This window comes from Corvus kubaryi, unplaced genomic scaffold, assembly GCF_017639235.1.
Source record: "Corvus kubaryi isolate FWS band 111438036 unplaced genomic scaffold, C.kubaryi_AGA036_p1.0 66, whole genome shotgun sequence".
Classification (NCBI taxonomy): Eukaryota; Metazoa; Chordata; class Aves; order Passeriformes; family Corvidae; genus Corvus; species Corvus kubaryi.
In genome coordinates this window covers 4,039,750-4,066,656 of record NW_024582054.1, presented here as the reverse complement: position 1 = coordinate 4,066,656, position 26,907 = coordinate 4,039,750, and the positions used below count along the sequence as shown (strand labels likewise).

The 26,907-nt window shown below is 42.1% G+C and overlaps 2 protein-coding genes across 9 annotated transcripts in view; one reads left to right on the top strand and one right to left on the bottom strand.

Moving 5' to 3' along the window:
- Nucleotides 1–17,631, top strand: part of ZFYVE26 (zinc finger FYVE-type containing 26) — a 49,356-nt gene extending 31,725 nt beyond the window's left edge. For 3 of the 7 annotated variants that reach the window (XM_042047251.1, XM_042047255.1, XM_042047250.1), the window contains 14 exons: nt 377–546; nt 1,885–1,913; nt 4,040–4,161; nt 4,249–4,469; nt 5,081–5,228; nt 6,331–6,540; nt 7,371–7,586; nt 9,594–9,791; nt 10,096–10,298; nt 11,164–11,305; nt 11,853–11,912; nt 13,173–13,355; nt 14,171–14,215; nt 15,304–17,631. In XM_042047251.1, coding sequence (XP_041903185.1) covers nt 377–546; nt 1,885–1,913; nt 4,040–4,161; nt 4,249–4,469; nt 5,081–5,228; nt 6,331–6,540; nt 7,371–7,586; nt 9,594–9,791; nt 10,096–10,298; nt 11,164–11,305; nt 11,853–11,912; nt 13,173–13,355; nt 14,171–14,215; nt 15,304–15,513 — 2,157 coding nt within the window. In that variant the 3' untranslated portion in view covers nt 15,514–17,631. Of the gene's footprint in view, nt 1–376; nt 547–1,884; nt 1,914–4,039; nt 4,162–4,248; nt 4,470–5,080; nt 5,229–6,330; nt 6,541–7,370; nt 7,587–9,593; nt 9,792–10,095; nt 10,299–11,163; nt 11,306–11,852; nt 11,913–13,172; nt 13,356–14,170; nt 14,216–15,303 lie in introns of those variants that run through there. The other 4 variants (XM_042047254.1, XM_042047252.1, XM_042047253.1 and 1 more) reach the window with 4 other exon arrangements.
- Nucleotides 17,632–18,449: 818 nt separating this feature from the next.
- On the bottom strand, nt 18,450–26,882 carry LOC121673677 (retinol dehydrogenase 12-like). 2 transcript variants are annotated; one of them, XM_042047261.1, is made up of 8 exons: nt 26,737–26,882; nt 25,942–26,060; nt 24,998–25,153; nt 24,618–24,722; nt 23,939–24,148; nt 21,879–22,068; nt 21,421–21,495; nt 19,910–19,985 (listed from the first exon to the last, which is right to left on the bottom strand). In XM_042047261.1, exons 1-7 carry the CDS (start codon nt 26,814–26,816, stop codon nt 21,441–21,443), a joined length of 915 nt encoding a protein of 304 aa, XP_041903195.1. In that variant the 5' UTR covers nt 26,817–26,882; the 3' UTR covers nt 19,910–19,985; nt 21,421–21,440. The 2 variants fall into 2 exon arrangements, with proteins under 2 accessions (XP_041903194.1, XP_041903195.1); XM_042047260.1 differs by lacking the exon at nt 21,421–21,495 and having other exon boundaries at nt 18,450–19,985.
- Between the last annotated feature and the right edge of the window lie 25 nt (nt 26,883–26,907).

Here is a 26,907-nt window from a genome sequence, read left to right as displayed (position 1 = left end):
TTGAATTTGGAAATTACTACAATGGTATCAGAAAAACAGTCTACAGCTTTTGACTTTTCCAGGGCATGATCTAATTAGCTTTGTGATCAAAACTGGGATAATTGAAGTAATAGAATGCCCAAGGCTTGCTGCAAACATATTTTAAATACTGGCCTCTGGGTTTGGGGCTTGATTTTTTTTTTTTTTTATTTACTATGCCTTCTTCAAAAAGGAATTTTAACAGGGAGAATCAGTCGCTGTATAATTCTGAAAAGCCTTGTCCTGCATGGTGTTTCCTCTCTTCAAATGGAGTAAGTTTACTGATGAGTGTGGAGAGATACAGGAGAGGACTTCAGTAAATTCTCTTTGTGGCTCATCCATGACCTCTTTTGCTTAGTTTAACAGGCGCCATCACTGCAGGCGCTGTGGCAGGCTGGTGTGCAGCTCTTGCTCCACCAAGAAAATGGAAATAGAAGCTTGCAGAGAAAATCTGTCTCGTGTGTGTGATCAATGCTATAGCTACTACAACAGAGAAAACGTGCCTGGCTTGGTGCAAGACACAAGCACGTAAGTCCTTCTGTCCTAGTTCTCCTCAAGTTTCAGCAGAGTGCATGAATGGAATAAGAGAGACATAAGCATTTGGATTTATCTGGATAACATAACATCAGCTTTTTGGCCTCCAGCTGTTGGGATTTTTAGGTTTGGTAGGTGTGGGAATGTTCCTTATGCCTCAGTTTACTTTTCACATTGGAAAGAACATTAGAGTGCCAGGCAACAAATTCTTTAATTCTTTAAGTATAAATAATTCTTTAGCATCAGTTAATCACTAACCTAAGAATTGAATGCTTTGATGCAAAACATAGCACAAATTGCTACAGTGTGACAAAGTTCCTTGCAGTATACTCAGCTCCTGGATTAATATTGCTTGTTGACTAGCTCTGCTGAACGTATCAGTGTTTTAGTTATTCCATAATCCCTTGATTATGACCCCCTGAACTCTTGGGAATTAAAAAGCAACTTCCTGATTAGATAGGCTTTGAAACTGCCTTTAATAAAAGGGACAGCTGTGATGACAGATTTTCATTATGTAGTTGCTTTCAGCTGAGAATTGGACTGAAATTCATTGTGTGGACACAGGCCAGCTGGTGAAAAGTGCAGCTGGAAAGAGTTCTACTCTCTGTGACCTTGAGTGGTCTTGACAGGGTCACAGAGAGTAAGATTTTACCTTTTCCAGCCATGCTTTCAGATGCATTTCCCCTTTTCCTATCAAGCCTGAACATAACAGTATCTGCTATGGCAGTATCAGCAGGCTTCCTTGGAAAAGAGCAAATCTGTGCAGATCTGAAGAGGAATCTGTGAAAAAACAAGCAGTCTTGCAGGTCACTTGCAGGTGAACAGTTTGTGTCAGAATGATTGCTCACACTGCCAGATTAGGCCAGCAGCACCCAGCACTGAGCTTGAATGCCACCTGCCAGGTTTTAATTAACTATCTGCGGTTTTTCATACTCGCCCTGTTTGTGTATCAAACCCAAATAAATCTCGAGGACTGAGACCTGGGTACCAAAGACTTCATTTTAGCTCTGACATGTCCTGATACTGGGCAGTTCTTGTTCTCAGTGTCTGCTTTTTTATGATGTGTGCAGCAGTACTATTCCTACAGAAGGTGGTAAGAACCAATTTCTTAGTGCAGTTGAAATTCAGCAATGCAGAGGCAGGATCTTAGATTTCCAAACAGAAGGAGGTAGAGGCAGGGAAGTGTGTTGAAGGGGACAGGTAGGGATAGATGTTGGTTTTTTACACTACAGTGTTCTGAGGAGGCTAGCTGTATTGATGTCTCCCTTAAAACCATGTTTCTCCCAGTGTACTGGGGTAGGCATGATGGTTCTTTCTGTCATTTTATTACAGCAGAAAAGAAGAGCAGGACCAAGTGGAAGGTAAGGAATGGAGTAATGTTAAACCTCGATTTTTTTAAAGTGCCTGATTAGCAGTTAGATACTGGAAGCTGATACACCTAGTTGTGGCTAAAGGGTGATCAAAACTTCATTTACAAAATACTGCTGATGGGTTTTGCGTGTGCAGGCTGAAATTTAGTGTTTCAAACTTCTGTGAATGGAACTTGAGACTTAGGAGAGATATCTGAGCCAATATTGAATGTGTTGGATGGATGTTCAAGAAAGGAATTGAAAAACAGTTGGAGAATCCACTTTGCATTCTAGAAACAGTCAGTGAGAGGCAGTGGTATGAGTAGGAATTAATTAGCCCACTATGGAGCAGTGCTGAGTGATCCTCTTTTTATAAATCATGAAAATACAAATTTGAATACCACTGCAGTGTGCTGTGGTGTTTCATACCCCATGCTGCCTGTATGTAGCACAGGGTGAGGCCCTCTCATGGGTCTGGTTGTGTCCTGAGTTCCATCTCCTGTGCTGCTTGTGTGAATACAATAATTGCTCTTTGGTGACTCAGTTTCCACATCTAATACCATAAAGCTTCAGGAACAATACCAAAATTTAATTGACTATTTCTCTGTCATTTTTCCTCAGAAGGTATTTACTGGTTTTGCTAATTCTGGTGTTTCAGGTGATTCTGCAAACTTTTCCTACAGCGATGTCAAATTCTGTCAGGACAAGACACAGTTATTTGAAGTGCTTATAACAGTAGCATGAAACATGCTGCAAAATTTGCATTTGTGTGTGTGTTCTACAAAGCAAATATGAATACTTTTCCTCACTTGTTCCTTTTTTAAGTATGATGGGCTATTTGAGCATTTTTTCCTCTGCTGTTAGTGGAAGTTTGCTTTACTGCTACCTTTGTTTCAAGACTGAAACAGCTGAAATGCAGCTTTTGTGTAGCATTGCTACACATCACTGGACCTATGAGATCCATTCAGTAAGAGTGGATAAGAGGAATGTGGAAATCCTGAGATTTAAGAGGGAAAGAGTTTTATTTTGCTTTTCTAACTTATCTGATAAGACTGTGAAGAAGGCTTATCAAATGTTTTCTAGCCTAGTTTATTTTTGCCAATTCAGTTTCCAGTTCAGTTTGGATAAGTGATGGGGGGGATGTTGGGTTTTGGTTGGCTTTAGTTGCTTTGGTTTTTTAATTCACCCTACAGTTTTAGTTACTCAACATTCTAAAAAAGGATGTAAAATCTAAACCAGTAAGTTTTGAGACTTTTAAATTTTTTTTTTCCCAGAGGAAGCTGATCAGAGGAAAGAGTAGCAAATTGTCATTACTCTCCATTTCTTGCCATTGTGAGATTGGCCATTGTTTTTTTGGAACCACAATCACAAACTTGAGCACCAGAGGGCTTATGCATTCTCAGCTACACTCAGATGACAGACAGTATTTGATTTATAACTATTCTGGGTTACAAATTTCAAAATAACTATTTCTTTAATCTGGAGGAAAGAAAACTACTTTTCACAGAAATTGTATTTCTTGAATCATTTGATCACATTGATTTGAACTCCAATTTTCTGCAGTACTATTTTATATGAAAATTTAACATTGGGAGTTAGATCATCTTCTCACAATCTTTCATCTTAAAGCTTCTGGACTCTATGGTCAAATCACCTTAGTTTTGGAAAGAAAATAGAGGTGGTTGAGTCAATTTAACCTTTCTTTTACAACTGTTTTTTTTTATTTTCCCCTTTGAGCTGACTTTTACAACTGTTTTTTTTTATTTTCCCCTTTGAGCTGAAACCCACAGCTCTCTTATTTCCAGTTCCTTCCTGCTCAGAAATACATGATAAGTTGCCTGAAGGAAGGCTGCTGTACTTGATGCCCAGTAGCATAGGAGTTTAAAAAATCATTTGAAAATACGTTACTGGAGCCGGTTTTTGGTAACAGTGATTGTAAGTTTAGGTACAGTTTGGTAGCCTGCTGAGGGAAGGAAATGTTTCTGTAATCTGTGCTGGACATGTGATGCTGGCAGGAAGTGGCACGTGAGAGGATTGTAAATGACTGTTTTATGAGAGATAGGAATGCTCTGCATTATGTGTCCTTTGTTGGTTCTTGTGCATTGATTTTACCTGGTAAACATTCTTTTTTGCTGTAGAAACTTCTAATAATGAATATTCCACAGTGGTACAAATACCCAAGGCAACTGATCTTGAATGGATTTTTTCCCTGAATGAAGAGGAGAATGAAATTGTACGCAGTGAATTTTATTATGAACAGGTGAGGTCTGGAGAGAGTCCAGTATAAGCAGTCCACAGGAGAACTACCTCAATACCTATATTTGTCTGTCTTTCCTCAAATTGTCAGGCTCCCAGCTCTTCCTTATGCATTGCCATCCTTAGCCTGCACAGTGACAGTATAGCGTGTGGCCACCAACTGATAGAACGCTGCTGCAAGTTGTCCCAAGGGCTCACTAATCCTGAGGTGGATGCTGGACTCCTTATGGACATCATGAAACAATTGCTCTTCAGTGCTAAAATGATGTTTGTAAAAGCTGGAAGGAGCCAGGACCTAGCTCTCTGTGACAGGTGACTTACTCAGATATTCACTAGGATGTATTGAGGTACTGTCGTGAGCATTATCTTTTTTCATTGAGGAGTGGAGGTAGGAGGGTTTGTGTTTGTACTGTGGACAGTTTAAATGAGAAGTTTATAATGCAGGAATAATGTGAAAGTTCAAATAAGTCATATTAGTTCAAGTAATATGACTACTTAACGGTTACTGAAAGAATTCTCTGACTAGGAAGAAATGATTCACAAAGATGAGTACATATTTTACTTCTGATGTTGTGTATCTGCTTTCATTCTGTATTTTCATACAGGATTTTAAACCTATGCTCCTTAAAATGAACATTTTACACTTCCTCACATCCTGTCTTACAGAGCTTGAGGTGGCAGGAATGATATATAAATTTCACATGTACTGTTTTGATTTGGTAACATATAGCTGGTGTCTGCAGTCAGTGTGTTACACTGAACATGGCAAAGAAACCCCAAACAATAACAAATATTCTGAAAGGGATATTATGGTGGATAGAGAAGCCTGTGTACTGGTGGTTAGAAACCACTGTCCTAAGAGTCGTCTTTGACATAAAGTTCTTTAATGTATGATAATAGTGAAAGTGTATGTATTTGTTTAGCTACATCAGCAAAGTGGATGTGTTGAATATTTTGGTTGCTGCTGCCTACCGTCCAGTGCCATCTTTGGATCAGATTCTTCTCCCAGCAGCAGTAACAAGATTGAGAAATCAGCTTTTGGAAGCAGAGTACTATCAACTAGCTATAGAGGTAATGCCAGTGGAGGGATGTCAGTGTTAATGCTTCTGTAGTGGCTTTTGTGTTCCTCCCTCCTGAATTCAGATGGATGCGATGTGTGAAATGGAAAATATTTAAACAGTTACAAACTGAGATTAAATTTCTAAACATGGAAGAAATAATTTTCTGAACACTGGAAAAAATTTTTGAGGAGGAGAAGTCCTGCTATGGAGCAGGCTGCCAAAGGGAAGGATAAGTGGCCTTGTTCCTGGTACAGTTAAGATTGGAATGGACTAACTGCAGGGAAGTCATTAAATGGAGGAATCCTGCAGCCCGTAGAAGGGATGACACACACTTTGTGGCAGGACTTTATCTGAAGTTTATATGTTAGATTCTATTTGTCTGTAATCTGACAGCAGACATTTGTAAGGCACCTTTACCAAACATTTACTTGGAAATCAGCAATGTTGGCAAATCTGTGCATCAGAGCTCATCTGGTGTGGTTTATCGTCTTCCTCTGGCTCCCAGGATTTTGTAAGCCTCTGTTTTGGCATTGCGCTTTGTTAAATACGGGATTATGATACTACAAATAGTATTATGATTTGTTAAGCAGTAATAAACAGCAAGACTAGATGACCTATTTGAACAGAAATAGTTCTTGTTTAAAAGCAGCTGGTCTGTTAAAGAAAATCAGGAATAAATTTTATCAGCAAAGTTGTATGAAATAAAAAATATCTTGGCAGTTCGTGAAGCATGTTCTGTTGCCTTTTTTAGAACCACAAACCTGATGAATTTTGCTCTGTAAAAATCACCTGCTTTAGAAAAGCAGATGTGAAAATGTCCTGTTTAAAACTCATGAACTGAAGTTTCCCAGATAAACAGTAGTTTAAACTTGTACAATAAAAAATACTTCCACATTTGGAGATCATGGGGTGTTTTGGTAGTTGGCCTTTTGTGCCAGTAATATGGAAATAATCAGCATGGGTTTTTCATGTGTTTTTTTAGTTGTTTGTTTTTAATGGGAAATGTGCTCTAGGAAGGGAAAGGTCAGAATCACAGACGGTGTGATAAGCCATTTTTCCTATTTTCTATACTGGGACTGTGCTATAATATTAACAAATGATTTTGAATTTAGGTTTCTACAAAATCTGGATTGGATCCAGGTGGAGCATGGCATGCCTGGGGCATGGCTTGCCTTAAAGCTGGAAATTTAAATTCAGCAAGAGAGAAGTTTAACCGATGTTTAAAGCCACCTATGGATCTAAACCAGCTGAACCATGGTTCAAGGCTGGTCCAGGATGTGATACAGTACCTGGAGTCCACAGTGAAGCCAGTACTCATTGCAGTAAGAATCTTCTCCTCTGTCTGCTCTGAAGGGCTATGGCAAAGCCAAGTAATGGTGTTTTAGTACACACCTTACAGCAATGCATTTTACAATATCAGGTGTTGGGGTGTATCTTTTCCTTCTTTGTCATGATTGTGTATTGCAAACCGAATATTGCTGAGACATTTTTTAGCTGTTTCGTTACATTCAAGTGGTGCCTGAGAACCAGATCATAGGATTTTATTGCAATTTGGGACATACTTAGTGGAGGGAAAAGAGGCTGTACCAGATAATGGACCATTACGACAGTCTAGGAAAGCTAAACTCAAATCCAGCAGTATTTTGTGATGCTGCAGTGATGCAAATTTTCTACTGAAACTCTGATAACTTTGCAGAAGTTCAAAGACTTTCAAATGCTTTCCCACTCCTCTCATCAAAAACCACTATTAAATGGTTTGGAATTCTGATTCAGTACCAAAAAATTACTTTTTGTACTAAATAACTGCAGAATCATGATGATGAAAGACCAAGTACATATTTTAGGAGAATAAAAAAGCCTGTTTGAACTGGGTTGTTGAAGTAGCTGTTGACACTGGAATTTTTTTTAAGTAAGCGTAGAAACCTGTCCTTGGAAACAGCTATGCTGGCTACAGCAGCATTCAGTACTTCTGTTGATAGCAGGGTTCCAGTCTAGTGTTTATAAAAACATTACTGGAATCTCACCCCTCTAAAGCAATATCTGTTTTAAACACAACAGTAACAAATGTTTCAGGGCTGAGTGACAAGACCTATCTGAAAAGAAGGTTTTTTCTTGCTCATCACCTGTTATTGGTTCTCTGTGTTAATGGCAGGACGATGATTACTTTGCCACATTGAGAGAACTTGAAGCAACAGTGAGAACAAGAAGTCTGTCTCTGGAGATGATGTGTGAGGGGAAGATCCAACACAACAGCTACTATCAGGAGTGCTTGTTCTACTTACATAGTTACAGCACTAATCTGGCAATAATAAACTTTTACATGAGGCATGACTGTATGAGAGAAGCACTGCTTCACTTGTTAAATAAGGTGAGTAATTCAATTTTCACACTGAAATTGAAATTTGAAAAACAGCAGTGAGCATCATGCAGTGTTTGAGTGGTTATCTGCGCAGGAGTTTGCTGATGTCCTGAAATGTTATGATACAAACTATCCAGTGACTGACAAGAATTCAGTGAGGCAGAAAAACAACTTTGAACTTTACATCTTGTGTTTAATCTCTCTTCTCCATTGGGTTGAAACAGGGGTTTCTAGAGAGGAGAAAGTACCATTTTGGTTCTTTTGTAGAGGTCCTGCATCAACAGCACTTTGTCTTTTTTCTACAAAGTTGAAAACCTGGGACTGTTGTCATAGAGTTCAGAAGAGAGAAGGAAAATTTCGAATTGCAACATGCAGATAACACTAGACACTACTCTCTATCCTTGTGCCTCTGTCTCATAGTATTGTTTGTTGAATCGGATCACCTATGTTTGCACTTCTGTAACCATTAGGAATATAAGGAAATACAGAGGAAGGAAGGAAGTCTAGGGAACCCAAAAAGTGGTTTCCAGCTCTCCCGTAAGGAAACTGCATAATATAGGAGGACTTAAGTATTTCTGGAGTAAACAGTTCTATTGGTGCTTAACTACAATGAAACCTAGAAATTATTCCAGGTTCTTATTAAGACTTTAAGGGTGCTTCTTAGGAGATGTGAATCCATTATACCTCACCAGCTTGTGAGTGTGGTGTTTTGTTTGTTTCCTTTTCTAAGTTGCTGTGCTTGGGTTTGAATTACTGATTATTTTTTTGTCATTTGAAATAACTCTTATTGAGAATGTACAACTTGAAACACCAACTTCCATTATCTTTATCTGCTTATGAGCTTTGTTAATAGAAAATTAAGTTGCCTTATAAGCTCTGCTTTCTCATTGTACCATCAGTCATTCTAAACTTTTGTAGTTGTCTGCATACTGAATTAGCTTTTTAAACGTATCCTTTACATCAGTTTAAATTTACTTTTAAAGAAAAGTTGCGTATTTTTACAATATAGGTGATGTAATTTCACTTCTTAAGTAGCAGACTTGGAAAATACTCTAGACAGACAATTTGATGTGGAAGTTTTAGCCAAGGTACTGGTAGTAATCATACAAACAAGAGAGAGGGGTTTGTTCCTCTAAAAGCTGTAAGGTACTAAGCTTCTGACTAAACATTTTGCAGTTGGTTGTTTGGATACATTTTATGTGTACAGACTTTGTTGCCTGTATCTTACTCTGAGATATTAAAAAAAAATTTTTTAAATTTCATATCAAGCCTTTAAAACATATGTGCCGGCCCTGCTGACACATATTAATGTTACTGTGGAAAGAAGCATGTGTGAGGCTGCATTTGCAAGAACACAGTCAAGAGGCCAGGGGAAGAAGGTCACTACTTGTGAAGTTTAATCTGAACAACTGTGCCCAGTCCTGGGTTGCCAAGTACAAAACAGACACTGTCAAAGTGAAGCAAGTCTAATTGAAGGCCACCAAAGTGTCTAGGGGCCTGGAACGCCTGATCTATGAGGAGAGTGATAGAGCTAGGCTTTTCCTGCTGGAAGAAAAGGCAAGAGAAGATCTGTGTGCTGTTTTCAGCTACCAAGCGGGTGATTATAGAGAAAATAGAGCCGTGCTTATCTCATATGTCCCCAGTAAAAGGGTAAGAGACAGTGGACGCAATTGGAGAAAGGGAAATTCCAACTGGATATAAAGAAAAAGGTTTTGGGTTTGTTTGGGGGTTTTCCTGGTGCGTATGTTTAGACTTGGGAACAGGGCCACAGGGAGGTTGTCGAATCACTCTACTTTGTCGTGCTCAGAACTTGACTGGACAGGTCCAGAGTGGCATGACCTAACTTGGAAGTCATTCTTTGAGTGGGGTTTTGAACAAAATAACCTCCAGAAATCCCTTCCAATGTAAATTATTTATTAATTTTATGATCTCTGTCACTTAATATGCCTTTATATTACGTAAGGAAAATAAATAAACTACAGTGGCTTTGCTTCAAGCTACTTTCTGTTTGTGTAGGAATCCCCGTCAGAAGTGTTTATTGAAGGGATCTTCATTCCAAGTTATGAAAGTGGAAAACTGCATATGTTGGAGAACTTGCTGGAAACCATTGATCCAGGGCTGGAAAGCTGGGGAGTCTACTTGATTGCAGCCTGCAAATACTTGCAAAGAAAGAACTATTACCATATTCTATATGAACTGCAGCAGTTCATGAAGGTAAGCTGAGGGACAGTGCCATCTCTTACAGTGAAATGCTGAATACTGTCAGACTTTTGGTTATTTACTTTGGTCTAAACCTGCATGCCGGATGAGTATATTTTTGCTTCTTTACAGTCCTAGAAAACGTAGGAAGGCCTGAGTCTTACTACAGCTGACCTGATCCATGTCATGGATCTGGCATGTTGTGTTAAAGAAAACAGAGCATTGCCTGCTCTGTTTTGTGTGAGCCTGTTAGTGCAGACAGTGATTACTGAAGGGGGTGTCCTGTGGTCCATCTTAGTGCTCAGTACATTTCTTCCAGGATCATGTCCGTGCTGCCATGACCTGCATTAGATTTTTCACTCATGGAGCGAAGTCATACACTGAACTTGGAGGAAAACAGACATGGCTTCTCAAGGTCAAGGACCATCTCAAAGTCTATCTGCAGGAGGTCTCAAGAAGTTCAGGAAGGAAAAAAATGGCATTCACTTTCCGGAAAAAAATGTCTGCTACAGATGTGTCAAGGTATCTATAAACAAGAAGCTAAGTTTGAGAAGAGGGAAAATTCAGGCTTTAGACTTTGGGGTTTTTTATTGGTTTCATTTAAGTTGACTTTTAGCTAACACTTAACAGTTGTCCTTGATCCAAATCAGCTTTTATGTAGTTACAAGTATAGGATTCCCATCACTTTTCCCCTCAACAATCCAAACCAGGAGATGGGCAATTGTTTCTGCTAAAAAGATGTATGTGTATCAGACTACCCTCCTTTAATTTAAAAAACAAACAAGAACCCTACAATGCATAGACAATTATACATCAATCCACAAGTGTTTTTTTCTTTTCCTCTTCCTTTCCTCTCCAAAAAGCAAGCAGCTTTGTAGTGCTTCACTGTCTACTGGGGTTAACTCAAAACATCGTGCTATGTACAAGCTATAGGTGCCAGAGATAACTGGATTTCTGTATTCAAAAGTCAGAGTGAAAATTTAGCCAGATCTCTCTTGTATTTGGGATTTTATATCCTGTTTTTCTCAGGGGCTTTTTTTTTTTTTTTTTAGGCTAGACTCTCAACTTAAACCTGGAGGGGAGTGTGTGTGATGAGGTGGAAAAGCAGGAACAGATATTTATTTGGGGATCCAGATTCTCTGGCTCATGTCTTTGAAATAATGTGAATAATTGCTCAGCTTCATCCTGTGATGCACATTAAGTGCACAGATCTGAAAAGTAATACTGCTGCAGACTTGCACAATAGACAAAGTCAAAAAGCAACTAAAATAATTGTTAATAAGCATGTCTTCTTTTGAAAGATATTGAAGAAATTAGTAAGTTCACTTAAATAATAATTGACACACTCTCTATTGCAAAATAAAGTCAGAATTTTTTCACTATCTAGGCACATCAATACAGTTGATCTGCAGATGGAAGTAACAAAGTTCCTGCATCAGTGTGAGAGCTCAGGAACCTCTCAAATGACAGATTCCTCCTTGCCCACACTCTTTGGAAACAATAACATGAAAGTGGATGTTGCTTGCAAGGTACTAATTGCTATTTTAAACACAGCTCTATTTTTCATCAATACTAACTTGTCATGCAGGTTGAAGCATTTGATGGTTGGAGCAGCTTCTTGTATTTTTATGGGCAAGTTACCTGTGCATGAATTTATGAAAAATTCATGTTTTTCTTCAAAATAGCAGAGAACATGTGAGAACATGTGAGAACCTAGAGCTCATCTCCTCAAAGTTCAAATTTTCAGAGGCAGTGCATCCAAAATACAAATACTAATATTCCTTTTGACTATGCATCCCATTATGTTTGGAAGCAAGGCAAATAATGCTATTATTCTAACCATTCTTAACTTTGGCTCATTTCCATCTGTAAATTGCCTAATGTCCCTCAGGGAAGCAGTGTGTGACAGCAGACCCTATAATTTGCTGTGCTTCTTGGGATGGTGCTGTTTTCTGTTGAAGTAATGTGTTTTCTTTTGGCCTCTGGGCAAAATCTGGATATGCATTAATATTATTTAACTGTACATAATGAAAAAGGAATGTGCATCCCTAGACTTGTCTATGCCTCTCTTTTCAGGTCATATTGGAAGGCAAAAACATTGAGGAGGGGTTTGGGATTGCATTTAGAGTTCTCCAGGTATGGAAAAACTTGATACAACAAGCAATATTATTACAAAGTAGCTCTTGAAAGCAGCAATTGTTTAAACAAAAGCCTTTCCCCCCCAAATGTATTTTAATCCCCCAAAAGAAAAACTTCCTGCAAGAAAAGTCACAAGTTCAAGTCTTACATGTCCATATATTTGTGGAAGCTTGGTAAAGAAATTAAGATGCTGTTTCAGTAGGACATTTCCAAACTAATTGGGTCCTACAAAGGAATTAAGTACAGCTTTTCCTTTGCTGTGCACCTTGTTCAGTGTCTTAACTCTGGCAAACCACAATCATAGATGTATGTAGAGACTTCTCACGCCGTAGCTCTCTGCAGTTCATGATAGTCATGCAAAGGCAGTGAATAAATAAGGCCAGGGCTCTCTCTGTTCTATTCTCCTGATTTGAGAGAGCAAAACTAATTAACTGGAAACTCTCAATGGGGACCTCTCCTTCCTCATGTCTGGGTAGAAGTTGAGTGCTTATCAGTCAGCATAGCCCATGAGCCTCCAAACTCTCCTGAGTGTTTCTCATCCATATAGTTCCAGATGGTAGAGCTGGGCCACTTTTGGACAGAGGTGGCACACCGAAAGAGTATTTCTGGATGTGGCAGGCCCTGCTCCTTCTTTCAGGTCAGGATGTACAAGGCAGAACTCCTGTTTGTAGAAAGATGGAGAGCCTTAGAAAAACAGCACTTCTAAGCAGCAGCAGCAGCCACTACCCCCAGTAAAAATGGAGCAGCGAGTCCAGATGCCTATCATCACTTCCATTTCCATCCTTTTTTTCTTCACTTATTCATGGCAGGATCAGTTCACAGCTTTTATCATCTCTTCCCTCGTGTGGGAGGTGTACAATGGTCAACTGCCTCCTGTTTAGGGTATCCAAAGGGTAACTGCTGGTGGGGTAGCTGGAGAAATACGGTGGGAACATGCTGAGTGAGGGAGAGGTGGATGGGGATCTAGGAAGGATCTTTTGCCAGAAGAAATAAAACTGAATTTTTTTGCCACTCCTGAAAATAAGGTGGTAACAGCATTCTTTTTCTTAAGCAAGCTTTACTTTTACCAGTCTGGTTATAGAAGACCTTTAAGTCAACCCTGGGCAGTGGTGAGTGGAAAACCAGAGGCCCCCAAAACAGCTTTGACTTTTTGGGAGCATGGTGTGGTATTTTGTCCTTAGGAGAGATTGTCTCAGTTGTTGAGAAAATTTGTTGAGAACATTCAACATGTTGCTCTGATGTTCCAACTACCTCTAGGACTTCCAGCTGGAGGCTACAGAAGTGTACAGCAAAGTGGCCAAGCAGCTGGTGAAGCAGCAGAAGTACAGCGAGATCCGGCAGCTCCTGAAGTGTGTCAATGAGTCTGGAGTGGCAGCAAAAAATGATGGGGATAACATTATCCTAAACTGTCTAAATGAGTTCAAAAACATTCCTGCTGAGGTAATTCTATCCTGCACTGTGTTCCTTTTGAAGTAAAAAGGGTATATACAATACAGGCTACAGGGAAGTCTGGTGTCTGTACTGCTCTTTTAGTGAGTCCTATAGGTGATCTGGCTCCTAGTACGGGCATAGTTTAAAGGTAGGAGTGCGTGGTTTTCCTTGTACAAGGTACTCTGAGGGGAAACAATAAGTAGCTAGCACACTCCTACCCTGCACTTCCCAAATGGATACCCATGGTGGGGAGAGAGCATGTGCTTCACAAGATCCTGCCAAATGCAGCAGGAGGTGTTCCCTTCAGTGAGGCTTTGCTGGCTAACACAGAGGATGTGTGGAGGCAGAAACCTCCTGCCTCCACAGGAACCAATTTGTGATTCCCTTTGCCTGCCACAGTGTTTCTTCCATCCCAGTGAAGGAAGGAGATGCACTCTACTAGTTCTGTTAATTAGGTTAGGGGATGCAGTCCACTCCTTGGGTCAGGGTGGGCCATGGGGCAACTCCTGCTGGGGTGCTGGGAACCTACAAATTCATTTCATGCAACATGAGCCATGTCCATGAGAGACTCCCAGGCTCATAGCATTCTCTAGGGACCCCCCACAGATGTGGCAGGCAGGAAAAGCTGTGGGTAAAGGGAAGAATTAGAATTTGTATTTTTTTGTATTTTCTACATCGGCAAGCCTTGCAGTTGGGACAGTCTAAGCACCTGCTGTGATCTCAGCAGCCCTGCCCGTCCACAGGGGTTTGATGCCTGATGGGGTAAAGTTTTGCAGACTATTATCACTTTAAATGTGAACACTTTTTCCCTTCTTTGGACACAGGATCTCGATAATCTGATTCAGGATATGGACAGTGATGAAAACAAGGTAAGTAAAAGCACAGTAGTAAGAGCTAAACAGCCCAGTTTTGGCCTGCAGCTTGCAGGCTCTTTTCCACTGTCTTCTCTCTCATCCTCATGCAAATAAGGTTTTTGAAGGCTACTTCCTAGATTGTAGAAATCACAGTGAATCCTTCAAGGCCATGGTGTTTGTGACTGTAAAGCTGTGACATGCAAGTACCAGTTGGGACTATCCCTATTAGTTCCTTGAGAGTCCTCAGAGTGAGGGCTGGGCATTTGTTAGAATGGGAGGAAAGGTATTTCAGTGAGGCACACTGGTGGGTCTGTTGGTTTTGTTTTTCAACTTTTTGCATAGGTTTACATTAAGTTTCTAGTAATGGCAGACAGGTAATGAAGACCACTTCAGCTTATTGTTTCAGGATTATGTTATTTCGGTGCTGATTGAGAGTTAAATGATAAAACTTCTCCACTTCTGATAGACTTTTTTTCTTAGAGGAATTGAAGCCTAAACTACTTTATTTCTTTGTTGGCTTTCATACCAGCCAGCCAAGCCACTGGAGAGTTACACATAAATATATGAACTGTAGATGCCTGTTTATAGATGTGGCTGTGACTCAGCATTTGGAGATTGTTGTAGATCCTGAGTGGCATAGCTGGGAGTAAAATCTAAAGATTTGTGTCGGTCCTTTGTTTGCTCCAAATAACAAACTCACTGTTGTAGGTAGATTGGAAAATGGGCTTTTAATTCTGCTTTTCTGTAAGATCTGTCACTGAAAGATGGGAATTGTTCTAGAACCAGCAGTGGAAGAAAATGACAGATTCAGACTCTTTGCTATAAGGATATGGTAATTAATGCACAAGATAGGACTCCTGATACTAATTTCATGGTCATACAGTAAAGGAGTTTCTACAAGACACAAACTTAATAAAATACACCTGTTTTATCTACCTTTTTCACTGGGATCTGCTTCATGCTACGTTCTGTTTGGTAGTATGGTGCTACTGCCTCGTATGACACGCTTCTGAACTGGGTATTTCCCGTGTGAGTCCTTGCTTAAGCTTGCTTAGGTTTGCTACAGCTTTCTGACCAAGTTCTGACTGCCTCTCATGCTTCAGATCCAGGCATACATGATGTGCAACAAGCTGCGTTCTGCGTACCTGGTGTCGGTGCGGCAGGAGAAGGCCCGGGCCGTGCAGCTGGTCCAGCACGTGCGGCAGCTGGCCGAGAGCAGCGGCGATGACGTCGTCAAGGCCATCTGTGCCCAGTGGCTCTCAGTGCACCAGCCCAAGGTGAGAAATCGGCTTCCCCAGGGCACTAGGAAGTAATATGGAATTGACATTGGCCAGCATACCGAAGGAGAAGGCCTCACGACCGCTCAAAGGCGTCCGGTTTAGCACTCTCTTCATAAAATGGAACTCTGTTGACTGATGTTGGTGGCAAATGGATGCTGCTAATGTGCCTCTGGTGAAAGGAAGGGAACTAAATTACAAGTGCCAGTCCTGTATTTTGACAGTCACTACCTCAGGGTGTTTTTTGGCTCTCTTTTTGATGGGGGGAGGGGACAGTTTCAAACTGAACAAGCAAGAATTTAGATGTATGGAAGAGAGCACTTCCGTTTCTGACTTTAGTTTTTGGGTTTTGTTGGTTTTTAATTTTTGGGGGGTTGATATTTTTTGAAAAGCACTGAACTTAATAATATGTATTTTATTTTTAATCCAGAAAACATATATAGAGAGGACAGAAAATTTTTATCAACTCGATGTAGCCTAGAGTATAAAATTTTTGTGATGTTTCCTGTAAAATTTTCAAGATTGGAGTGTTCTTCTGTTGCAAAGACTAAAACAGATTTTTTTTAAGCCTCTATACAAACCATTGCTACTTCTTTTTTATCCCCCCCTCACCACTAGTACGTGTACCCAGCTTTTTTAGTTTGTTTGAAAAGGTAGGAACTGATTCTTCATGGCAGGTTTACCAGTCACACTGTGTGATGTGTGCCATAGATGTGGCACTTGGGCTAGTGCCAACTAGATGAAAGAAGTTATAAAGGGCATATCCTGTAAGGGGAGTGCAAAGGGAAAATAAGCCTTCAAAATAGTTGAAAAATCACGTGCCTCTTTCTTTACTATGGTAATACCCAATAAATTGTTGCAATGTAGCTTTATGACTGAATAATTGACAGTAAACTTCCACAGTTTTTCATCAGGTATAGCAAAGACAGAGCAAGCTGTAGCGAAATTGAACAGGTGCTGTGTATCCCTGTCACACAGGGATGTATTTATTTATTACCAGGATAACCTGTCCCTGTCAAGTACAATAGAACACCAAACTGGACATACCCTGTATTGATGGGTTTTGCTCTGGAAGTGCTAGGTTAATCAGTTTTATGAAAAGAAGCAGCAATCTTTGTGTAATGTCTGTGTTCAGGGATGCTGAAAAAAGTAGCTGCTTCTCTGCAACTAGTATTGGGACATGAGAAATGGGCAGAAATGTAGTAGACAGTAGTAGGACCTTCAAAAAATAACAAAACATGGCATTCCACAGGAGTTTGTGTTTGCTGTTTACATGTACTTCAGCACAAGAAGTAGGAAAACTAATTCACTTTCTCATTAAAAAGTTGTTTACATCAAAAAAACAACAGGTTTTCTGAAGTGTAATGTAATTGTAAATAGTTTTAGTACATAAAGTAATTGAGACTGTCAAGTAAGAGTTTTGCACTATCCCCAAGCTCACTATAATGAAAGAACAGACTTCCATGGTGTCAGAAAGGATTTGGTCCATCTTCTTCAGGTTTTCAAGAGCTGACACAAACACCTCTCTTCAGAGGTGCTGTGCTCTGCTCTGCTCACTAGAGCAATTAGAAATGACCACATGTAGCTTTCAGAATCCCCTGACCACAGATTTGCATTATCTCATTAGTGAGCAGTACTTTAACGAAAGCTTTTGTTTCCTTGGCCAGACTGACCTAGCTTTCCATCAGCTTACAGCCATCAGGCTAATCCTAAAATGTGACACTACCTATAGCTTCAGTCATTTCTAAATCTCTGATTATGGGGAGAAGATTTTACTGTTTGTGGGTATCCAGATCTGCATTGCTGTAACACCTCCTGTTCTGCTCGAGTTCTTTCAGCTACGGAGAGCACTGAGAGTGGAGTTTGCCATGCAGACCTATCAGTTCCATACCTGCCTTTCTTCCTGACCTCTTTGCACTGTACCTGATGCACTTTATATAGTGTTTGTTGTAATTTGATGCTCTTAACCTGGAATCTTTCTTGTACCAGCAGAACTGGAATTTTGACCCTGATTAATTACCTTGTGTCATAAATAGTGCAATTATCAAGGGGCTTTGAATTTTTGAGCAGCAAAAAGGGATTGAATACTGCCAGTTTAAAAGAATTTTTCTGTTACTGACCAAGGTTTGTTTACAATTAAAAAAATAAATATTATGACTGTTCGTGTATTTTCGGTTTAGTTTTTATATCAGCAGAGCTAGGGGTCTCTTTCTAGATCTTAATTTTGCTTTTGGCTATGCTTAGCAGAGTAATTAGAAGGGGGATAATTTTTCTATCATGCAAAATATTTCTGTTACTGAGTGTCCTCAATATTTAGATCAACTAGAACATCTCATCTTTAGAAGTCCCCCCAGCAGCTAGGTAGCCTAGGTAGTTCAGCCTCATGCGTGTACTCAGTAATCCTCTCTAGGGAGCTTTGCAAGTTAATCTAACTCTCCCTTACAAGCCTCCCTTTGAGACAGCTAAATGAGCTTTAGTTTCCTCATTTTTTACAGATCAGCTGAGAGGTATAAATTACTTGCTCAAGGTCAAAGAGAATCGGTGTATGTCTGTGGAAATGTTTATTTAATATGTCTTATGTTAAATCTAAAATCAGACTTCTTTGAGAAGAGCATCGACCTGCAAGGGCAAAAATATTTCACACCAGAGAGACTTTTCTGCTTTCTTAAAAAATGGTTTCTCTTGCTCCTGAAGCCGCTTGGAAGATCAGAGAATGACAGAGAAAGCAAGACAAGCCTCCAGTGCTAGGTGCCATTCAACTGCTACATTATAGTTGTGGATTTAGCTTCATAATTGGGAAGCATGAAGAGGGAGGGGAAAAAAAAAAAGGTAGCGTGACAGGGAGAAACACAAAGGGACTTTTTAGAATGTTACCCAGATGGAGTTCTCTACATTAGTGAGGCTGGTGCAGATAACAGCAACACTAAGTAAACTGATTCAACATTTCTGAAAGAAGATACAGTCTTCTGTTGTAAAAGGAAAATGGCTTTATTTAGTATTGCTCAGAGGTAGCACAGGACTGATCTGTATAGACAGCATCCAGACAGGAAGAATTAAAATTAGCATTTGTTTTCCAAAACTGGCAGTTGGTCACAGTGGCAGGCTCATATTCAAGTCCATAAACTTCCAGGCTTTTTTTCATAAGCAGAAGATAATCCTATGACCTGTGGCACTTGGTTTCTGACTGCTTAACTCTTTCAGAAATAATCTCTGATTAGGGAATCACACTCTAGCAATTTGCACTCAAGTAGCACTGGAGTTCCAAGGGAGCAGTCCCATTGCTACGTGGCCTGAGCTAGCTGCTTTGTGGAAGTGCAAGTTGTGTGGTCCTGCACGGGCAGGCTGGCAGCCTTGGTAACCTGTAACTGCTGGGCAGACAAATCCAAGGATTTCTGTGCAAGCCTCTCACCTTCCTGTCCTGAAGCCAGCTTGACCATATAGTCCTGCCTCCTGTTTCAGCTATTTAGCTCTAGGGAGTTTGGGGTCATTTAAAGCTAAAGTCTCAGCTGAAGTTGTTTAATATTTTTTAACATGGCTGAGATGTTCTTTACTCATTCTGCTCTATTTTCTAGGTTCTAAAGTCATTTAAAGTGCAGCTGGGGGGTTTACTGTGACAACTTTTACACCATCTTTGTTCAATGCTTCACAGGAGATATGTTGATTTTTTTAATAACTTGCCTGTGCACAATTGCAGCACTCCTGCAGCTTTTAACCTCCTAGTCACCTGCACCAAAAACCTGGGTTCTCAGAAGATTTGCCAACCCTCAGTTAACTTACTGCAAGCAGTGGGCATTTAGGTCCAAGATACCTCAGTGGCTAGGGTCCAGCTTCTTACAGAGCATGCAGAGAAAGTGATTCCACGTAAAAACTTCACCTAATGCTTGGCACAAAAAGGCCAGGACCTGTTTCTGTGTGCTTGAGAGCATTTGTATTGCATTACTTGCCAGAAAATCTAATATCCTAAAGTATTTTCACTCTGCCAGTTCAAAGGGCAGGAACTGACAGTAACCTCATAGATTGTAATTTTAGAGTCCCACCTTTTTACTATTGCTGTTAGGAAAGAAACCAACCAAACTTTATTTAAAGTAATTCCTTGTTACTTCATAATCTAAACCTAAGACTGCAACCTCCTTTTCTATTCTAAAGCCAGAGAACCATAGCCTTGAGCTGCTGTGTGAGATACCAAGCAGGTTGCTCCCTGCATCAGTGCTCTAATTCTCCAGCTAGGAAGAGGAACTGATTGCTTACAAATCTCAATCCTTAAGTGTAATATTCCAGAAATTCAAATTAGGTTGTGCCCACAGAGCCATCCTTAGGGCAGCTGAACTATCAGCATTCTACTCTTGAGCTCCCTCAGCAGTGCTGTTCCCCAGAGAAGCCCAGCCAGGTACACTCTTGGTGCTGCTCAGTCCCACTGGATGCCAAGGAGCTCACAGCTCACGCTCCAGAGCTTCTTTGCCGTCTCATCATCCCGACCACGTGGAGATACGTATGCTGGCTGGCAATCACTGTAAGAGAAACATTCTTTTTATTCTTTCAATTCAAAGATCTCCATCTACATTAGCACACTGAAATGTCTGTGTTAAGATCAGGGAGTTGCCCTCTATCAGCTTAATTCAAGACCAGCTGAAGAATGGTGGGAGGCTATCCAGCAAATGAGCAAGGGTTGGTGCTAAGCCACCATAAGAAAGACTTCTTTCCAACTAGCTGGGGAAGAATCTCTCCCAATGGCACCAAGAACTGGCAAGCAAGTCTAGCTCTATCAGCTGTCTCAACTCCTAAAGAAACCTCTCATTAATACCACTAAAAAGGGATATAAATTCTAACCAAGTTCTTCAGAGGCACATTTTCTAACAAACTACAAGAAAGTCACTCAAACAGCCCTTCATTCTAAACTACTTATCCCACTCTATGCCCAACAATAACACTGTAATAATCATGTATAGTTACGCCCTTTTCCATTATCCTCTGAACTGCGGTTCCTTTCTTCTCAGCTCCTGCAATCAGAAAGAACTCTGCCTGGAAAAGAGGTCCCGTGTTCTCAACTGTAATGCTAGATGCTGCAGTAACGTGGGAGTTTAAGAGCACAGAGGAAATGGCATCTTGTAAGGCTTCCATTCAGCTCAGTGTTTTTAGATGGAGTCTTTGATATTCCTAAAATGACTGATAGACTCCCACTTGTCTCACTGTGGCATAAAAATTATTTTCTTAATGTCTACACTTGGGCTTTATAGTCTGTGGCCTGGAAAGTGAGGATTCTAGGCTAGTCCAATGTAAATTGTGAATTAATGTTGAAGCTTCTTGTTTCCCACCATGTCCAAAAGTCCCTTTTTTAAAACGAGTTTAAATTCCACCAGTTTTCTGTACTCCAGCACATTAATACTACATTTTTATCCCGAGACAGACAGTCATCCAAGGAAGACTTAGATGTCTATTTATATATTCAAGTCTGATTAAGATGGTGGAAACTCCCAAATGAAGATCAGGCAATGTCATTACAGAGACTAATCTGGTCACAAATCACAAGCAGAAAGCTCTGCAAAGACACAAAGACTCCAACAGCATCCATGCGAGGGGAAAAAAAAAGACAAATTTTCATATTCATTCCCAAAAAAAGGGTATTGTTAAAATGCTCTACACGCAATGGGAAGCTGACAGACATATCTGCGTGAATCTGTTCAAATGGCAGTCTTCAAATCTAGAATGATGATGACTTGGAACTGCTCTGGGCTGTGGTTTTGGTGATGGGAAAAGGCAGGACTACATAGGGTCCATGGAGTAAGTCAAAAAAGTCAAGAAATTATCAAGGTTTTATAATGGGAGCGACACAAGACCATTTCCACGACAGCATGACAAGCATCCCGACAAGAGTCCCTCCCAGCTGGTGGGTCTATCATACTGGAGGATAGTTATTTGGTCACATGCCAGACCTGAAAATCTCACCTCCTGTCTCTGCAGCTCCATCAGCTCTCCCAGCTCCCTGAGAGCACAGGCCCCTTCTGCTCCAGTGGGGTAAAACTACAACGAGAACTGAAGTTGTCTTCCCAGGATTGACTCAAGTGATCTTATTAACTGAACAGTTCTACTGAAAAGTGATTTTCCCAAGTGTTAGGCAGGTCAGCATTAGAGCTCTAAGCATGTGACAGCCATTCCTGCACTTTGAGTACCCTAATATTTCTAGAACTAAAGGACCTGCTATTGTTTGAAGTGTTGCACAGGTCAAGTGTTTCTTCTAACACGACTGCAACAGACCTGGAAGGGTCTCTAGTATTTGTCACCCTCAGTCTTACCAGACAGCCTGTTACCTGGTCCCTTCTTAATGAAGAATGGCAGTAAGTCCCACATTCCCCAGCCAACAAGGTTGCCTTCCACAGCATATCACTTCATCAGCTTGCACCCACCTGAAATACTGTCCTGTCACAGAGTCCAGCTCCTCGGCTACTGCACAGTAGATACTGGTCTGAGCTCCTTCACAAGGTGTCTTCAAGAAGAAGCAGAATATCTTCCACAGCCAAGTCATTACAAATGAGTGCCGGACCAGTTCAGAATAGACAGAACCAGGATGGAGAGCATTTGCTGTCACTTTAGTGCCTATGGCAAAATAAAGTAGTCCAGGACAAATCTGCATGAATCAAAGTGTCTTTTAAAAAAGGGTAATATACTCCTCAATTCTACCTGTAGATATTCTATAACTTAAAGGAGGAGTCCAGACTTGGATACAGAGAGCAAGTGAAGTCCTCTGTAGTTCCTGCATGCTGGATGTGATGGATACACATGACCTCTTAGCCAAATCAGCAGTAGTTTGGTACAGGCTCCAAAGAAGGTAAAGGTCTGAGCCATAACTGGGCCAAAACTCCTCTAGGAAACCCACAGAGGCCAGTGAGTATCAGTGCACATGAACTTGAAACACCCATCAGGCAGTGAACACAAGTAGCACATGGCTTTTCCAATACTCTTTTATCCAGGAACAAGTAAGGTTGTGGAGGCAATGAGTCTCATGTGTACCTTTCCCATTGCGTGCAATTTGACTACAAGCTAACCACTCCATTCCATAAATATTACAGCCTAAGTGAGCCTTCTCTGAGCTCTCCCTGCTAGGCAATATGACTGCATGGTGACAATCTTCCCTTGAGCTGGCTCACCTCTCAAGGTTACTCCTCGAGGCAGAGACCTTTTACCAACAGACCTTTGGATAAGCCCAACTGGAACTCAGCTCAAACTGCAACTGGACTGCACAGCAGGTAACTCTCCGCTTGAGCAGGGATGCCTCTCAAGGCTTGAGATTTCTTACCTGAGACTAAGAGAGCCTTCCTTAACCAAGGCAGAGAGACCCTTTGCTTGCAACAAATCCTTGGTAAGTGACTGCTGAATTAATCCTCAGGAAACATTACTAGTCCATATAGCTATTCAATAATGATTATTATAAATTTTGTATAGATAATTCCATTGCACATAAATCATCCAAGTCTGAGACTAAAACTGGACCTAGCTGCACCTAGGTTCCCTAAGGAGTTTAAAAAGCAAGGAGCTCCATGCTGAGCCTCATGATTCAACAGGAGGGTCTTCCTTACACATAGTGTTTCCAGTCCTGTGTGAATCAATCTAACTCGATTCTAAATCAGCTTTCCTTTGTATGTGTCTTCCACGTAATAGAGTGAACCTTGCCATCGAACTTTGTTAAGTTATGCTTTTATGACATCACATTAAAAACACTTTTGCTAACACCTTTGATGGTGATTCTTGAAGCAGTTTAAACCACTCATCCGTGGCACTGGAGCATCCCCTGCTCCCTTCCAAACACTGCAGTCATTATGTGCCTTCTGCAAAACGAAGTGCTAGAGGGCCTGAGTACTGAACAGCAGCAGTTTCCATCAGGCTTTTGAGAACACCTGCTTCTTTTGACTTACTCTAATAGTAATTTCCTAGGAAAGACACTGCTTAGTATTTATTTACTAAAACACTTGTTTTAGTAAATATATACTACTTAAGTTTATGAAAAGGACAGAATGACATGACTGTGACAGATGTTGTGACTTACAAAGTACTGTCTAGTCTTATGCTTGTTTTACAGGCCACCAACCTTTAAGGCAGCTGAGTGTGCATTAGCTTGTCTATTGGAGACTGCAGCTGTAGCTCTGTTTTCAGCTTCCACCCACATACCACAACTGTCTGTGTGGATGCAGCTAGTTTTTGACAAGCACCAAAGAAAAATGAGATACATTCAGCTGTGCCAAGCTACTAAACTCCTCTACCCTACTGCTGTAAAGACAACCAGTGTTGTACGTCTCCTGGTTCCACAGACTGCAGATAACTTCTTCCTGCAAAGAGTCCTCAGTGACACTTGCCTCAAACTGTTCAATTTCTACATAGACAATTTGCAGCCCTTTCTTCAATCCACTCTCCCATCCATGGTGCTCAAAAAGCCAAGCAGATAAGCATTCCGCTTGCCTCTGGAACTTGCCTTGCAGCCGCCTGGCCAGCTCCCGGGTGAAGAGCACGTTCGCCAGCTTGCTGTGACAGTAGGCGAGGCCACAATTGTAGCTCTTCTCGCCATGGAGGTCATGGAAGCGGATTCGGCCTCCGTGATGAGCCAGTGAGGACACATTCACGATGCGGGCTGGGGCAGACTGCTTCAGACGCTCCAGCAAGAGGAAAGTCAAGAGAAAATGACCTAGGGGGGAGACGAAAGGTCATCCTTCTAGGAAGGGTTCCCCTGCTTGCTTTTATGTGGTATCTTACTGCTGCCCTCATTTCAAGTCCAGGAAAAAGAAAATTTTTGTTAATTTCCCCTGAATTAACAGCTACAATTTTTGGGGCCTTCAAGTTCTGCTCCTCATCTTCAAAAAGCTAGAGCTGTCATACATTTCAAAATGTCCCACATAATATATACAGATACTTAAGCTGGATCCACAATAAGCAAGTACACTGCATTGCATCTCCAGAACTCTGACTCAGGCCCTCCATCCTTCCCGAAAAAGGCAGAATGAGGAAGAGAAAATCTGAAAGAAGGATTTTCCTTTGGCATTTTGCAACAGATATTGATGTTAGAAGAAGATGATCTTTAAGGGCAATTCCAACGCAAACCATTCTACCAGTCTATGATTCCATATTGAGTGCAAACATGATTCCACTGGCCTTACCAAGATGATTTACTCCCAGATGCATCTCAAAGCCATCAGCAGTCTTGGAGTAAGGGCATAACATTACCCCAGCATTATTAATGAGAATATGGAGTTCCTTCTCCTCTGCAAGAAACAACAGCCATCCTTAAAACAAGGAAACAGAAAATGCAGACAAGAAGGTGGCACAAGTCATCCCTTGCTATCTGACTTGCAGCCACATCACCTTAATAAAATGGATACCACAAACTAGCTCATGGCCTCTGACCAGCCCCTGTTGAGAACCACAGTACCCAACAGGTACGGAGATGAGCAGGGCAGGGATTTGGCAATGGTTAGAAGAGCAGACAGCAGTCCTTGGTAAAATATTCTCACTACAAAGGAGAATCTAGAGACTGTACCTGCTAGAAAATTCTCAGCAAACTCCCGGATGGACTTCGTATCAGCCAAGTCCAGTTTTTTCACAATGACTTGCTGGTTCCCTGTCTCAGCTCGGATTTCACTCGCTGCAGCTTCTCCCTTTGCTATGTCTCTGGAGGCAATAATTACCCTTGCACCTGCAAGGAGGGCGGGGGGAACAACAGGAACAGAAACTGAGATCACTGGAGCACACTGGATGATCAAGGCTACGACAAGCAGGCTGGCCAAGCACAGCAATTACAAACAATATATTGTTCTTTAGGGAACTAGCATGAGTGAGGGGAGTGGCTGGAAGGACAAAGCCTTTCCCACTCCATTGTGAGCGACAATCCAGCTGAGAGATGCTTTCAGACCAGGCAAACACACATCTTAAGTGCCTCTGTCCAGGTTCTCCTAAGTCAGGAGTGCATACCAACAACACTGGTATGATAGGGTTATATCTGCCTCTGTAATGGGAATGCCAACCAGGAGCACATAAAGGTGATGGATTCCAGCCAGAGTAATTTCTAAATGGATTGTGAACAGGTAGTTTAATCTTCTTACCGGTTACCCAAATAACACTGACATCAAATTAGCTTGAAACATGAATAACTAAAGCACACCGTGGTGGACCTATGGCATTTCCTAGCTTCACACAAGTAGAATAGAGGAACTTCCCCAGTCCTCTTGAATCAGTTGCAGTGCAAAGCATTTTATGTCCCCAAGGCACATTTTTGGAGTCCAAGCAATGAAAACAGTTGAGGAACTGGGAACTTGCACCTCAGTGGTTACAGCCTCTGAAGGAACAGTACTTGGGCTCATCTGCAGTAACTCTGGGATCCAGTTTACTTCAATGTAAGCGTACAACACGCCTTCCTTAGGTCCAGAAAAGGGACTACTGGCACAAGGCACAGCCACCCCGGCTGCTGACGAAGACTGTACTTGCCTCTTTGCGCGAGGTCTCTGGCAGTCTCCTTCCCGATGCCTGTGTTGGCTCCTGTGATTATCACCACCTTCCCCTCCAGCCTTGCTGTTGACTTACACCGTCCTCCAGCGACATACCTCCTGCAAGAGGGGAGGTACCAGTCACCTCTGCCTCCTTAGGGGGCTCGGGCCGGGGCTGAGCACCCAGAACCTGGGGGTTCGCATCAACACTCGGGCTCACCGCTGCGCCCTGGGCCCCGGGGAGTCACGGGCGTCCTCACATGAAGCGGCTGGTCAGACCGTGTCGTGACCGGGACGCCGCGAACGCACCCCCGAATCCCCCGCGCTTTCCGGAGCGCGGCCCCGCCCCCGGGCCCCGTCCTACCCGTGCGTCAAGTGGAGCCACGGCTCCCATTGGCTGCGGCCGCGCGCTCCGGCGCCTTTTGGCCAATGGGCTGCGCCGCGGCGCCCTGAGGAGAACGCGGGGCCCGCCCCCTGCCGCTCCTCCGGGAGCGCGCCGGTGCCGGGACAGCCCGGGGAGCGCCTCGGGCGGTCAGAGGCGGCGGGAGGTGCCAGCGCTGAGCGAGCCCCGGCAGCGCGTCAGTGTTACCGGGGCGCTGCAGCTGGGGAGGTCTGAATAACTCCTGACCCCAGCGCGGGCTGTAGAACGGGATTCCCGCTGTTTGCGCTCCCGCCACATACACACACACACAAACACACACACACACACACACGCACTGACTCCGCGCCCCAACAGCCGCCGCTCCGCGGGGCCGAACATACGCGAAGGGCCGGGGCCGCGCTCGGTAAGACGCACCTGATGTAGGGCGCTGCCACGAAAAGGAAGACGGGGACGGATACGGCGGCGCCCAGCGCGGCTTCCCAGCAGTTGAGCATCGCTACCGCCCGGTTCACACGCACTGCCGGCGCCCAGCACCCCGCGGTCCCCGCCGCGCCCCGCCCTTTTGGCTCCGCCTCCCCCTGCACC

Excerpts from the sequence above, each read along its gene's own strand:
- LOC121673677 (XM_042047260.1), bottom strand. The coding sequence starts at position 26,816 with ATGCTCAACTGCTGGGAAGCCGCGCTGGGCGCCGCCGTATCCGTCCCC. Across the intron at positions 25,154-25,941 it reads CAGAGACCTCGCGCAAAGAG|GTGCAAGGGTAATTATTGCC; the intron begins GCAAGTACAGTC and ends CCCTCCTTGCAG. Across the intron at positions 24,723-24,997 it reads TGCTGAGAATTTTCTAGCAG|AGGAGAAGGAACTCCATATT; the intron begins GTACAGTCTCTA and ends TGTTTCTTGCAG.